This window comes from Mastigoproctus giganteus, chromosome 3 (genome assembly GCF_048544385.1).
Source record: "Mastigoproctus giganteus isolate SK-2022 chromosome 3, ASM4854438v1, whole genome shotgun sequence".
Classification (NCBI taxonomy): Eukaryota; Metazoa; Arthropoda; class Arachnida; order Uropygi; family Thelyphonidae; genus Mastigoproctus; species Mastigoproctus giganteus.
Window position 1 is genome coordinate 219,183,373 of NC_143577.1, and position 13,217 is coordinate 219,196,589.

Genomic DNA, 13,217 nt, shown 5'->3' on the forward strand with positions numbered 1-13,217 from the left:
TTTTCTGGAACAACCTTCCTTCATACGTATTTCCTGAAAATTACAGTCTACAGAAGTTCAAGTACAATCAACAAATATCTTATTTCGTCTTCTCAACCTCGAACCCAAGCATGGTACAAAGCACTATAGGTTCTAATACCTCTCGTGTTTGGGGTTTACATTAAAAAAAAAAAAAAAAAAAAAAAAAAAATTAATTTGGTGTAAGGAGCACATCAAATGGACCACCGAGCAGTAGAAGTCAGTTATTTTCTTGAATGAGAAGAAATTCAACCTGCATGGCTCTCATGGGAGACAAACGATTTGCTGTAGATGTGGTGAAGAATACCATCCAGACTGTATGGTGCCTACAGTGAAATTCCCTACCAGCCAAATGATATGGGGGTGCATTTTGTATCACCTGCAGTTTATAAAAGGTTCCGTAAATGCCAATGGTTACCTGACTATATTTGAAGGCAAATTGCTGCCAACCATTAGAGACCATTTCAACCTACCAAGTAACTGTATCTTTCAGGACGACTCTGATCCTTGTCATTGGGCGAAAAGTGTAAGTAGGCACATCTATAGTTACTTTAGCTTCATTTCTGCATTAGAGGTTCAACAGTAATGTGTTTATATTTGTTACAGGTGAAAAAATGGCTGGAAGAACAGTCCATTACAACTATTAGCTGGCCAGGAAAGAGCCCGCACCTGAATCCTATAGAGAAATGTTGGCATCGTGTGGAATCTGCAGTTGCCAGAAAGAAACCAAAGACCTTTCGTGAACTTCAAGAAGCCATAATTCGTGTTTGGAACCACAAACTATCAGTTAATTGTTTGTTTGTTATTTGGTTTTTAGGAGCATTAGCAACTAAGGCCATATTGCTCCGGGATATGCGGTGGTCATTCCCTGATCTTTCCGCCTCCTCTGTATTTGGTGGTGACGGGCTCGAACCCCGGTCTAATCAAGAAGCATGTGCTACGCACTGCTGCTCCTTCCCACCTGGCTACGAAGCCGCCTCATATCAGTTAATTATCTTCAGAAATTGATCTCAATACCTCGCCGGTTTTCTGCTGTCATCAGGGCCGGCCAGAGGCGGTTCAAATAAATATTAGTTTGCACCTGGTGAACTTTTCATTTTGTTTTCCACTTAAAATGATAAACTGAAGCAAACTGAGGGCTTCTGATAACATTTCAGCCATAATTGTTGTGTTTACCAAACTATTGCATAAAGGTTACAAATGCTCATTTTGGAATGTTTTGAGAGCCCTGTCAAATGTTACCTAGCTTTGCCTTAACTATTAAGATTGCCCATGTTGGTTTACATTGCTATACTCTAGAAATAAACATATAATTAGCGATAAAATAAAATAAAAATATAACGATTATGCAGCTAATTATTGATAATCGGATACATTGAATGGCACTTTTTCGAGGAGAAAGGAGGTAAGAATAAGTATAGTATAGTACTATATGTCAGCATATACTTTCCTTTGCACATGTATAATATAAATAAAAAGCACCACATCTGATGAAAAAATTATGGTTGGCACTCTTTTTATTTATTATATTCTGTCTATTCGTTTCAAGGCTAACTGTTATCTTGCCTGTTTGCTGTTAAATTTAAAGTTTAGCATAGATTGCCATCATGTTTAATTATTTGGATCTAGTTAAACAGGCAGATAACAATCAGAAACAGATAGCCTTGCTAATTACTGGTGCTATATATTGAATGGTGTTAGCCCTCGAAAAAGTGCCACTTTAAGCTGCATAATCTTTATATTTTTATTTTATTTTATTGTTAATTATATGTTTATTTCTAGGGTATAGAAAAGTAAACCAACGCGGGCTATCTTAGTCTTTATAGGTTCTTTTGGCTGTATGGCCTGCTGAGTACTTTTATGACAATGTTTTAATACACTTTGAATACCTATATAGTACCAATTAGATTACAGACTGATGTAATGTTCAATCTACAACCGATGGCAATAATTTGATCTGACACATCCTTTACATCTATTCCAATATTTCATAATAGATTAAATAAATACAGTGAATTCCAGTTATTCGGGGCAGCCGTTTATTTGGGGCAAATTTTAAAAAACAGAAACTAATCGAGAAAATAGCCAGGGTTTACTTGCTTAATTGGGACAGCATGCCTTTAATCAGGGCAGGAGACCGCAGCACTGGAGATTACCCTACGATTGTCTCCGACGGTACCACATGGTTCTGTCAAAATTCTGGAGGTCACAACCATAAAACAATAAAAAAATTAGCAGTCACCTATTTATTGAGCTTTTCTGTTAGTGAAATCTGTCATAAATGGACAGTAAACTCGATCTTACTGAATTTGCGATAATACCGACAGCTGGAATTCTGTGGGTTATTATGGTGAAATGAGTTTACCTTCCATGGAATCTTCAATCATATAAAAAAAATAATTTTCAGACCTTCTCTTCATTCCTAATTAAAATTCAATTCACAAACGTGATCACAATGACCGGCGCTTACTGTACATCGTATAGTGAATGGTACTTTACTATGTCGAGTTCATCGTAACGTGATTTGGGTTGTACAGTGAACCAATTGTAAAGGGGGGGGTACATTGTATTTTTAACTATTTACGTGAAACTTCGGATAATTGTGGCAGCCGCTTAATCGGGCCAAAATGCACTAGTACCAATGTGTCCCGAATAACCGGAATGGACTGTGTATATATATATACTAGGGGGCTCTGCCCCCTGCTCACCAACCCCTGTGCATGCTTTTCTATATAATTGTAGAGGTATGACAGAGTAAGTCAAATCCTTTTATGTAAAAGACACCTGCCGAAAACACACTTATTGATATCTAATCTAATATATAAAAGAAAATAGAAAGTGTAAGAACAAACTATAAAAAGTAAAACTGTGAGAATGTTGAGTCAATGAAAGTTATTATTAATTGCATGTTCTATCTTAGCCTCTTCACTGGACAGACTGATGGCTATGCAGGCCCTCAGGGGCCTCATGGTTATCCAAGCTGACACATGTTGTAGCTTTTCCTAGCTGGCATGGTGTGGGATGCTGAGCTGCAAAAAGCACGCTCCACCAGGTGTATATGGACCAAGTTAGTAAAAGGAATCTCTTTCATTCCTACCACGTGAGGCAGTTGAGTGTCCTTCCCTCAACCTCTTCCCCCACCCCACCATCCACTTTCAACTCCCACCCTCTGGACCAGTATGGGCATCCTGTACTGGGGGGGAGACCCTTACTGCCTCCCCTTTCAAATCAGGCGAGTGCCTCACTAGTGCACCCTCTGTTCTCTGCTCCTTTTATCCCACCCTCTTTCTATCACCCCATTATCTCCTTTCCAAAAAAAAAATAAATTTTTTTTTGGAAAGGAGTGTTCTGGCTTGCCTCCTGGGACAGTGATGGAAGTGGGGGTGTTAGTGGCTCTCCACAGGCCCCCAAGGCTAAGTGGTCAGAGGAACAACACAACCACACTAATACTTCACAAAACACACACCTTATGCAGAGTTGGGGAGACCCCCGGTCCTGTCAGACAAAAAACACTGTCACTGTGATTGATATCTAATCAGGAAATAATCTGTGTAATTATTTACCTGTGCATTTGTACAGTATTCAATCACTATGTAATTATTTACCTGCTTTTACATAGGTCACCTAGCAAAAGGCCTTTTGCTTGTGAGTTCGTAATGCATGAGGAATATTGTTGCATCGTAACAATATTCCTCATGACTAAAATATTTAACTGAAATATTTACAAACTAGACAAATATTAAAATATTTACAAAATACTAAACTGCTGTACTTACAAATATACAATATTCATTAATACATAAAACGCTACAATGGAACATCAATGTTAGGCAGTGAAGCACAAGGTTGGTGAACGTTATGGAAGCAGTTGTCAATAATTAATTGCATTTGTAGAGACGTAATTACCTCAGCTCTCTTCTCCATTGGCTCGAATAAATATCACTAGTAGGAAAACTTTTTTAATATGTGTGTGTTCTTTTTGAAGATTATAATAATGATATCTGGTAAAAGTTTACAGTATTAGGTATTTGTCAGTTGTGGCAATGTTAATGCTATTGTACTAGGGCAATTAGACGTTATACGTGCGTGAAATTATATTGGTAGATTTTATTTAATTAAATGCTATTTATCTGTAGGGAATTAGATGTATATGGACCAAGTTAGTAAAAGTAAACTAGCTTTAGCCTGGGTGGCCTATATAACTTTATATTAAAGAAATGGAAATAAAAATAAAATATATATAAATGATGCTAAAAAATGAAAATATCAATAAAAATGATAATAAAATGATGAAATTGCAAAAAGCAAATAACATTTCCCTCACTTGATAGCCAACCAAATCACTGATACTAAAATTGTTATCCAAGCTGACACAATTGTTGACACACTGTTTACAATAACAAAAAATATTTAGAATACATCAAAAACAAAAACAATAGTATCAGAAGTCTATACACTTACGATTTTTAAAAACCTATTCACAGTATATCTCACAACAATTTTAATTAAAGTCCTTTTACATTACTACAAAAATCATCAAAATATTATGGAATGTAATAAACAGTATTGGCACGACCTTATTAATCTTAATGTCAAAAACAATACGTGCTTATGGGAGACAGTATTTACGTACAGACTAGGGGGGTAGCCATGGGGCTAGCAGTTCCTGCTCCATAGCCAACCTTTACTTACATTATTTCAAAAACACATCAAAGAAGAAATTACATTCCACAGATATATTGATGATGTCCTGGTCATCAATTTCGACAATTTCGGCATTATAGCCCAGGAAACTTACCCCACAGATTTAACTATAAACGCACTAACCTGGATAGCAACTTACAAGCTTACTATCTTGACAGCGAAATCACCATCACTAAAGACAAGGTCTACGCCCAACACTATGATAAGAGAGACCATTTTAGCTTCCAGCTATAAAGTTTATCAACTGGGAGAGCAATCTAGCTAAGCATATCCATGGCAACACCATAGAAATCAAACAAACAGGTTAATGCACATCTGCAATAAGCTAGATAACATGACAGAAGCAATTAAAAAACTTATAGATACTCTCAACAAGAATAATATACCTACCAACTACAGCAGACACCATATTAAAGCGGCCATACTTACGAACCTCAACATACACCACCCTAATGCCAATCTCTATACACTTATTGAAAATACACTGAAACAGTTTAGAACTATAAATGGCCCGTAGCCTACCATTACTAGGTTACCTTAAAATCTGTGTCCATTATCAAATTAAGATTAAAAATTTCCAATTTTGATCCCCAGGTTTATTGCGCTCAGAAGAGGCTCGTCATCTGACCGCACTGTAACCCGGACTACCAAAAATTTTCCCCCCCTTCCTAAATCAGACAATCTAAATAAAGGAAAATTATCACCTGCAACAAACTCCTAACAACAAAATAATTGTGCCTAAGGTATGCTTTACACATAACATTTATATCCCCCCAATTTAAATACAGTGAAACTGTGAAATTTTCACATTGAAGGAGGCTGTAAATATGTACATAGCTATCTCCCCGGGACAAACACAGGTCGTTATGCCTTAGAAAAGCTATACCGGCCCTGTCCAGGGGATAGCATCCCCCATTTATTAACATACTTCTTGTATTTAATCATACCAACACATATTGTAACGATATTAACACATCATTTCATTTATACAGGTTCCTTCCGACATCAGAAGCAACCCCCCCCCCCCAAGCACAAATATAAACCCTCTCATGGCTTTCAAAACACTTGCATTGACACAGGATATTGCATTGCCTACAGCAATTTCACCATCACACCATAATCTATGAAAGGTGCGTCTGCGCAGTATAATCTAATCAACATATAAAACAACCAGAAGACGGGAATTTACCCCTTTTCAGTCTGACCATCACAGAACAAGAAGGAAGTAAGAACCTTTCTCATTTATTCTGATACATACCCGTTGGGCTTTGTGTCGCCTATCCCAGTTTGCTGTTTCTGACACTACGTTTGCAAAATTTAAAAATTTTACGAAAATTAAATTAAACACTATCTATTCACATTTTATTTCTATTAATTTTAATTTTAATACTATCACTTAAAAATTAATAACTGGCAAAACTGGTATGGGGACAACAGAAACGGGTAGGTATGAGACATTCCTTTAGTCTGGGTATCGATCTGCTCAAAGCCCCCGATGTAGTAGCAGACAGATGGCCAAGTGAGGGAATGTTATTTACTTTTTGCAATTTTCATTGTTTATTATCATTTGTATTGATATTTTCATTTTTCAGCATCATTTTATATTTATTTTATTTTTATTTCCATTTCTTTAATATAAAGTTATATAGGCCACCCAGGCTAAAGCTAGTTTACTTTACTAATTTGGTAGCTTGGTCCATATACACCTAATTTCCTACAGATAAATACCATTTAATTAAATAAAACCAATATATATATATATATATATATATATATATATAGTATATATAAATAAATAAAAAAATTCCTAACTATTTCACTTTTAATGCTTGGCAATGCAATGTGAAGAAATCAAGCTGAAACCAAAGCACCACAGTAAATCAACACAGGAGTGGGCTACAGGATGCCCCCCCCCCCCTTTAGTTATATTTTCCTAATTAAATAATTAATGGTACAGATTAAAAGTTCTGACTGTGAACTTTTTTTAAAATGGCTATCATTACTATTCTTGGATATAGGAAAACAGGAATTTCAAGGTCATTAAATTTTTAAGGAACTATAATCAGTCACTGGGAATTATTAGCGGAATAGTTGTGCTACCTGATAGCTTTGCAGTAGAAGTTTTCAGGATACCAAATTGTATGTAAAAATACTCACGTGTTGCTGAGTTATTTATTACTGTTATTTTCAAGGTCACAGTCATTCTACCGAGTCAGCCATTTTCATGAGATAAAAGAATTACAGCAGTGCCACCTGCTTGTTCAGCTGGATTAGAAATTCGGCATCACCATTTTAAAGAGCTATCACTTCTATATAGCTGCATAAGGCTTGGCAGATCAGCAGCTTAAATCCCTAGCCCGGAAAAATGGTGAGGGTTGATGTCAGGAAGGGCATCCGGTCGTAAAAACTATGCCAAAACAAAACGTGATTGATGGAAAGTAGATGTGTCAGGGCTACCGAACAAAGGATGGGTCCGGTTAAAGAAGTTAGTTCAGCTAGAGATGGAGTTGAAAAGTGTTAGAATAGGAACATTGGGACGATGAATGGAAAGAGCAGAGAGATTGTGGATTTGATGCAAAGAAGAAAAGTGAAGATCCTATGCCTACAAGAGACTAGGTGGAGGGGAAATAAAGCAAAAGAGCTCAGTGAAGGGTATAAGCTGTTCTTTAGAGGAGCGGATGAGGAAGGAAGAAATGGAGTAGGTATCGTAGTTGATAAGGAGTTAAAAGATGGTGTGTGTGTGTGTGTGAGGTTAACAGAAGGAGTGATAGGATTATGAGCATCAAGATGGAAGTGGGTGGACACTTGACCATGATAGTATGTGCGTATGCCCCACAAGTAGGATGTGGGGAAGAAGAAAAGGACAGTTTTTGGATGGAAATGGATTAAGTGGTCATGGCAATACCTGAGAAAGAGAGGATGATTGTTGGGGCAATCTAAATGGTCATTTAGGAAGAGGCAAGAGAGAGGAAGGAAGAGTGTATGGAAGGTGGAGTATTGGGGAAAGAAACAGAGAAGGGGAGAGGATAGTAGAACATGCAGTGGCATTTGACCTGGCGATAGTTAACACCTACTTCGAAAAGAAAGAAAGCCAGCTGATAACATACAGGAGTGGGGAAAGGACAAGCCAGATTGACTATATCATGTGCCGTAGGGGGGCATCTAAAGGAAATGAGGAACAGCAAAGTGATAAATGGAGAAAGTGTGTCTGCTCAACATAGATTGCTTGTGGCTGATTGGGAGGTTGAAGTGAACAAAAGTGGGAAATATTCAGGACAGAGGGAGAAAAGGATAAAGTGGTGGAGATTGAAAGAGGAGGGTTTGAGGAAGGAGTTCAGGGAAAAGGTGCTAAAAGGAATAAAGTTACCGGAAGACGTGCAAGAGTGGTGGAAAACAAATAGTTGTTTCTTAAGGAAAGTTGGTGAAGAATGATGTTGTTGGGGAAACATCAGGAAAGGGGACGCCGGAGGGAAAGGAGGCTTGGTGGTGGAGTGAGGAAGTGCAATCGGTGATAAAACAAAAGAAGGAGATGAAGAAAGAAAAGATGGGATGTAACAGGCAGCCAGGAAGATAAAGAAGCATATACAATAGCAAATAAGGAGGCAAAAAGGGCTGTGGCAATAGCAAAGGTGAGTGCAGTGGACGAGGCCTATGGGGAACTGGAAAGGAAAGAGGGAGATAGGCAACTGATGAGAATAGCCAAAGCGAGAGATAAGGCATCGAAGGACTTCTCATCAATAAAAGATGAGAGGGGAGTGGTTATACAGGACCCGGAGAAGGTTAAGGAAAGGTGGAAAGACTATTTTAAGAAGCTATTAAATGAGGAAAACAAGAGAGCACTATGCGAGGATGGAGAGATGAATGTGAGAGTAGTGAAAGGCATAAGCAGGAAAGAAGTGGAAAGCACACTCAGAAAAATGAAGAGAGGGAAAGCAGTAGGTGCTGATCAGATACCAGTAGACGTATGGAGTAGTCTGGAAGAAGAAGGGATCGATATCCTATGGGACTTGATGGAAAAACTGTGGCAGCAGGAGAGGATACCCGATGAGTGGAGGGAAAGTATACTTGTGCCAATCTTTAAAGGAAAAGGAAAGGGTGATGTGCAGGAATGTGGGAACTACAGGGGAATAAAGTTAATGTCTCATTCGATGAAGATCTGGGAAAGAATTGTGGAAGGAAGGTTAAGGCAGGAGACAGAAATAGGAGAGGAACAGTTTGGTTTCATGCCGGGAAGAGGAGTAACAGATGCAGTCTTTGCTTTAAGGCAGGTGATGGAAAGATACAGGGAGATGCAAGCAGAGTTGCACATGGTGTTTATAGACCTGGAAAAAGCATATGATAGAGTGCCCAGACAAGAGGTATGGAGATGTATGAGGGAGAAGGGTACATCGGAAAAGTATGTAAGGCTTGTGAAGGATATGTACGAGGGAGTGGTGACTCAGGTTAAGAGGAGTGTAGGTATGACTGAGGGGTTCTCTGTAGAAGTTGGACTGCACCAGGGATCAGCTCTCAGCCCATATCTGTTTGATCTGGTAATGGATGTGTTGGTGAGAGAAGAAGAGTAGAGCACTATGGAGTATGCTGTTCTCAGATGATATTGTACTGTGCGAATTATCCCAAGGAAAGGCAGAGAAGAAATTAGAGAAATGGAGGAAAGCATTGGAAGATAGAGGCATGAGGATAAGTAGAACAAAGACAGAATATATGGTATTGAATGGAGAAGTTGAGAGTTCTATAAAACTGCAGGAGGAAAAGCTACCATCTGTTTCAAAATTTAAGTATCTGGGATCGAACATTGAGAGGGATGGAGGATTGAGTGCAGAAATACAGCACAGAGTGCAATGTGGATGGCTGAACTGGAGAAAGATGAGTGGGGTGCTGTGTGATAAGAAAGTTAATTGTAGAATGAAGGGAAGAGTGTATAAAACTGTGGTTAGACCCGCATTGATGTACGGTGCCGAGACATGGGCGATTGCAAGGGCCCAGGAGAAGAAGATGGAAGTGGTGGAGATGAGGATGCTAAGATGGATGTGTGGTGTGACGAGGAAGGACAGGTTAAGAAATGACTACATTAGAGGTATGGTTAAGGTGGGGCCTCTGAGTAAAAAAAATACAGGAATCTAGGTTGAGGTGGCTTGGTCATGTGGAACAAAGAAGTGAGGAGTAAGTAGGGAAGAGGTTTTGTTTTGGTTTTGGTTTTATTGGCGCATTAGCTACTAAGGCTATAATGCGAGGGAAGAGGTGTGAAAAGCTAGAGGTGATAGGGAAGAGGAAGAGGGGGAGACCTAGGCTGAGATGGAAGGACAAGGTGGCAGAGGATTTGAAAGAGAGAGGAAGCCCTGGTTAGAAAGGAATGGAGGAAGAGAATTAAGGAAGGGAATGCCGACCCCATATGAACGTGGGAAGAAGGCGAGGACAAAGAAGAATTCAAAGTGAGTATCATACAGGATGAATACTAAAATTAACAGACCTAATACTAATAGTTATAAATTTTTCTCTTTTTTTTGATATAGCCAGTAACACCATAGTTCCAATTAGAGGGTTAAATTCCTCAAAATTCAAAATGAAATGCTATTTTCACACAGCAGTTTGCTATATTATTATCTACCTTTGTTATTCACCATACCTTTCAACTATCATATCAACAATTAATACCACTGCTTTTATATTACTTCCCAATTCACTGTTGCTGATTCAACGCAGTTTCCAAATCAGTCTTTATTTATAAAGATGGAGTATTTGATCATTTTAACACATACTGACATGAAGGTTCTTGACCTGTTCATTTCTTGGACCAACTTTTGTATTATTAATTCATTTGATCAGTCTAATACATTAAACTTTGGATGGCCTTAAGGGCTAGGGTACTCAGAAAGTGGCACATTGAACTCAGTATAAATAAGGTGAAAGTCTTTGCTAAATACATAAAATAAAGTAATGTAAACAGTAAAGGCTATATCTACAATGAGATGCACAGAAGAGTCTAGCTGGAAGTTGCCAAAGTTTTGGTGGTAGTCAGCAGTTAGAAAGCAGAGTGTTTTTAGAGATTGGCAATGATTATCTTCTTGTAGATCTTATCTTCACACAACTTTTTTAAATAGATTAAGTTGCAGCAGAGGTCAATTGTATTCACAGGAAATATAACTTGGATGGATAACAGATTACTGTTTGCTTTTTTTCACTATTAATTCCATCAGAACAGTTGTGAAATAATACAAAACTGCAACAATCTGTAAATTTCTCTGACCAAATCAAATTTTTATTCACTAGTGAATGATCTACTGGGTATGTGAGGATGAGTGCTTTTTGTTAAACTCATTATCTAAATATAATGCATGATATCTGGTTAGTAAAACCAATTTATTCTAAATTGTCTGAAACAAGAGACTTTTAATTATTAATTTCTGTGAAATACCAAAGCAAAATTTAAGTTATTTAAGTTTCTAGTTTTTAACCCAATACATACATTAAGAAGATAAACTTACCATAAGCTCTTCATTAATGATCATTTTGCTTATAATGCTATGTACAACTGATATATCCAGATCAAACATATTAGATAAATTAGCCATTGACATGGAATCGTATACATTGCTATAGGTGAAAAGGTAAGTGCGAAGTGCTTCCTCTTGGATTTTCTGGCAAATCATCTCTTTTACTTTATCTGATTGATGGAATAAGTCCCAAACCTGTTAAGGAAACATAAAAAAAAAAGCATTTTTATTAAGTGAAAGTAAAAAGTTACTTTAATTTCAGCTCTCACATCAATCACTGAAGATTATCATTAACTTAACTGCATTATTACATCAGAATTTCATTAACAAATAAATTCCTACAAAATGAAATCAGTTTTCCATCTTAAGTTCAAATCACATGTCAACTAAACTCCAGTGACGTTTCCTGTATCAATTCCATACCTACCAAATAGCATTGCAGAATGTTTATTTCAGTTAATATAAGCCATGGTTTGTCCATATCATTATGAAATGCAATAAACTATATATTTAATAATAAAAATAAACCAAAAAAAAAAAAAAAATTATAATTTCACCTAGTGGCTTGAGGAGAAATATCAGAAATATACCTTAAAGAAATATCAGTAATTTTTGCTTTTTTTAAAAAAAAAAGAATTCTATACCAAAGGTCTGTTCATAACAAAGACTGAATTTTCTGCATTTTATAATTTAATGCAATATACAATTCCCATTATCATTTTTAGAGTTATGAAAAAAAACAAAAAAAAAAAAAAAAACAAAAACATCATTAACTCTGTAACTCAACACGAATGAAAACTAGAAAAAAAGATCACTCTACACAGAGAATTGACTTAAGCAACAAAAACAGACTGAGCAGACAATCACAAATGCTTAGCACAAGTGACTGAGATGATGTTTTCACTCATAGCTACAGCACTTAAATATTATTTTTTGATACCGTTTTCAAAAAGTGTTAAAAATATTTACATGTAGCTATTTTTATATTTGGCATTCTAACATTACTTCAAAGTTTATCATCAAGAGAGTGTGTAAGTTATCCACAGTGACAATTTAAAATGGTGACAGGACTGGAAGTGAATAACCCCAACAAAAATTAAACTCCTACGAGGAAAATTGCAGAGTTATTCAGTTTTTGCAAATTATGTACTAGTACCAGAAATTCATTACTAAACTGTTGAGATTCACGGTGAAATACTGATTAATAATGAAAGAAACCTGGCTTGCTTACCAGGCAGTTTATCCTCTCCATGATGCCAGATCTCAACAAAAATATCAGATGCAGGAGCTGTTGAAACATCTTGAGTGGAATATATAACTTTGAATTCACTTTAACTTTCACATAAAAAAAAAAAAAACTTTCAGATATGTGATTCAAAAGAAATACTGATGTCCAGTGTGAAGTTTCCAACTGATTATGCATAAAATCTAAATATCTTTAATAATGGCATGAACATTCTTATTAAATGAGACAAGGCAAATGTCTCATCATTTAATAAGATTATTAATATCTTGGTGAATAGCAGGAACAATTTATAAGCAATAGTTTCATATTCCAAGTGGCTACAATTAAAGTAAATTTGGTAGGTATGTTCTTTAGAGAATGAGGAAAAGTTTTATTAATGATTAACCTATTGCAAGCAAGAAATCATACATTTCATGGATGTTTTATCCTCTATTTCTTCAGTGAATGTAATTTTGCTGTTATGCCATCACAAAAAACAACAAAGTGACCTTTCAGTATTTGGCCTTATGTTGTTTTCGGTGACTGCGTTACTGGAAGATTACAAACATTGAAGTGGAGGTGAAAACTTCTGCAAAACATATGTGATTTTTAGACTCTTAGTGATAGAATCAAAACTCTACATAGGTGAAGTGTTTTCAATTTAAATATTACTGACCAGTAAGGCAGTTTCCTTTGAAAAAGTTTGGACTGATCATATAGGGCGGTTATAAAGTCCGTGTGAAACTTTAAACTTTAATAACTTTGGATGTATACAT

General features: G+C 36.6%; 1 protein-coding gene across 1 annotated transcript in view; it reads right to left on the reverse strand.

The window, feature by feature from the left end:
* The window catches only part of eIF3c (eukaryotic translation initiation factor 3 subunit c), a 210,768-nt gene that overhangs the window by 31,888 nt on the left and 165,663 nt on the right, over positions 1-13,217 (reverse strand). Inside the window, exon 18 of the mRNA XM_090369631.1 lies at positions 11,208-11,411. Coding sequence (XP_090225757.1) covers positions 11,208-11,411 — 204 coding nt within the window. The remainder of the gene's footprint in view (positions 1-11,207; positions 11,412-13,217) is intronic.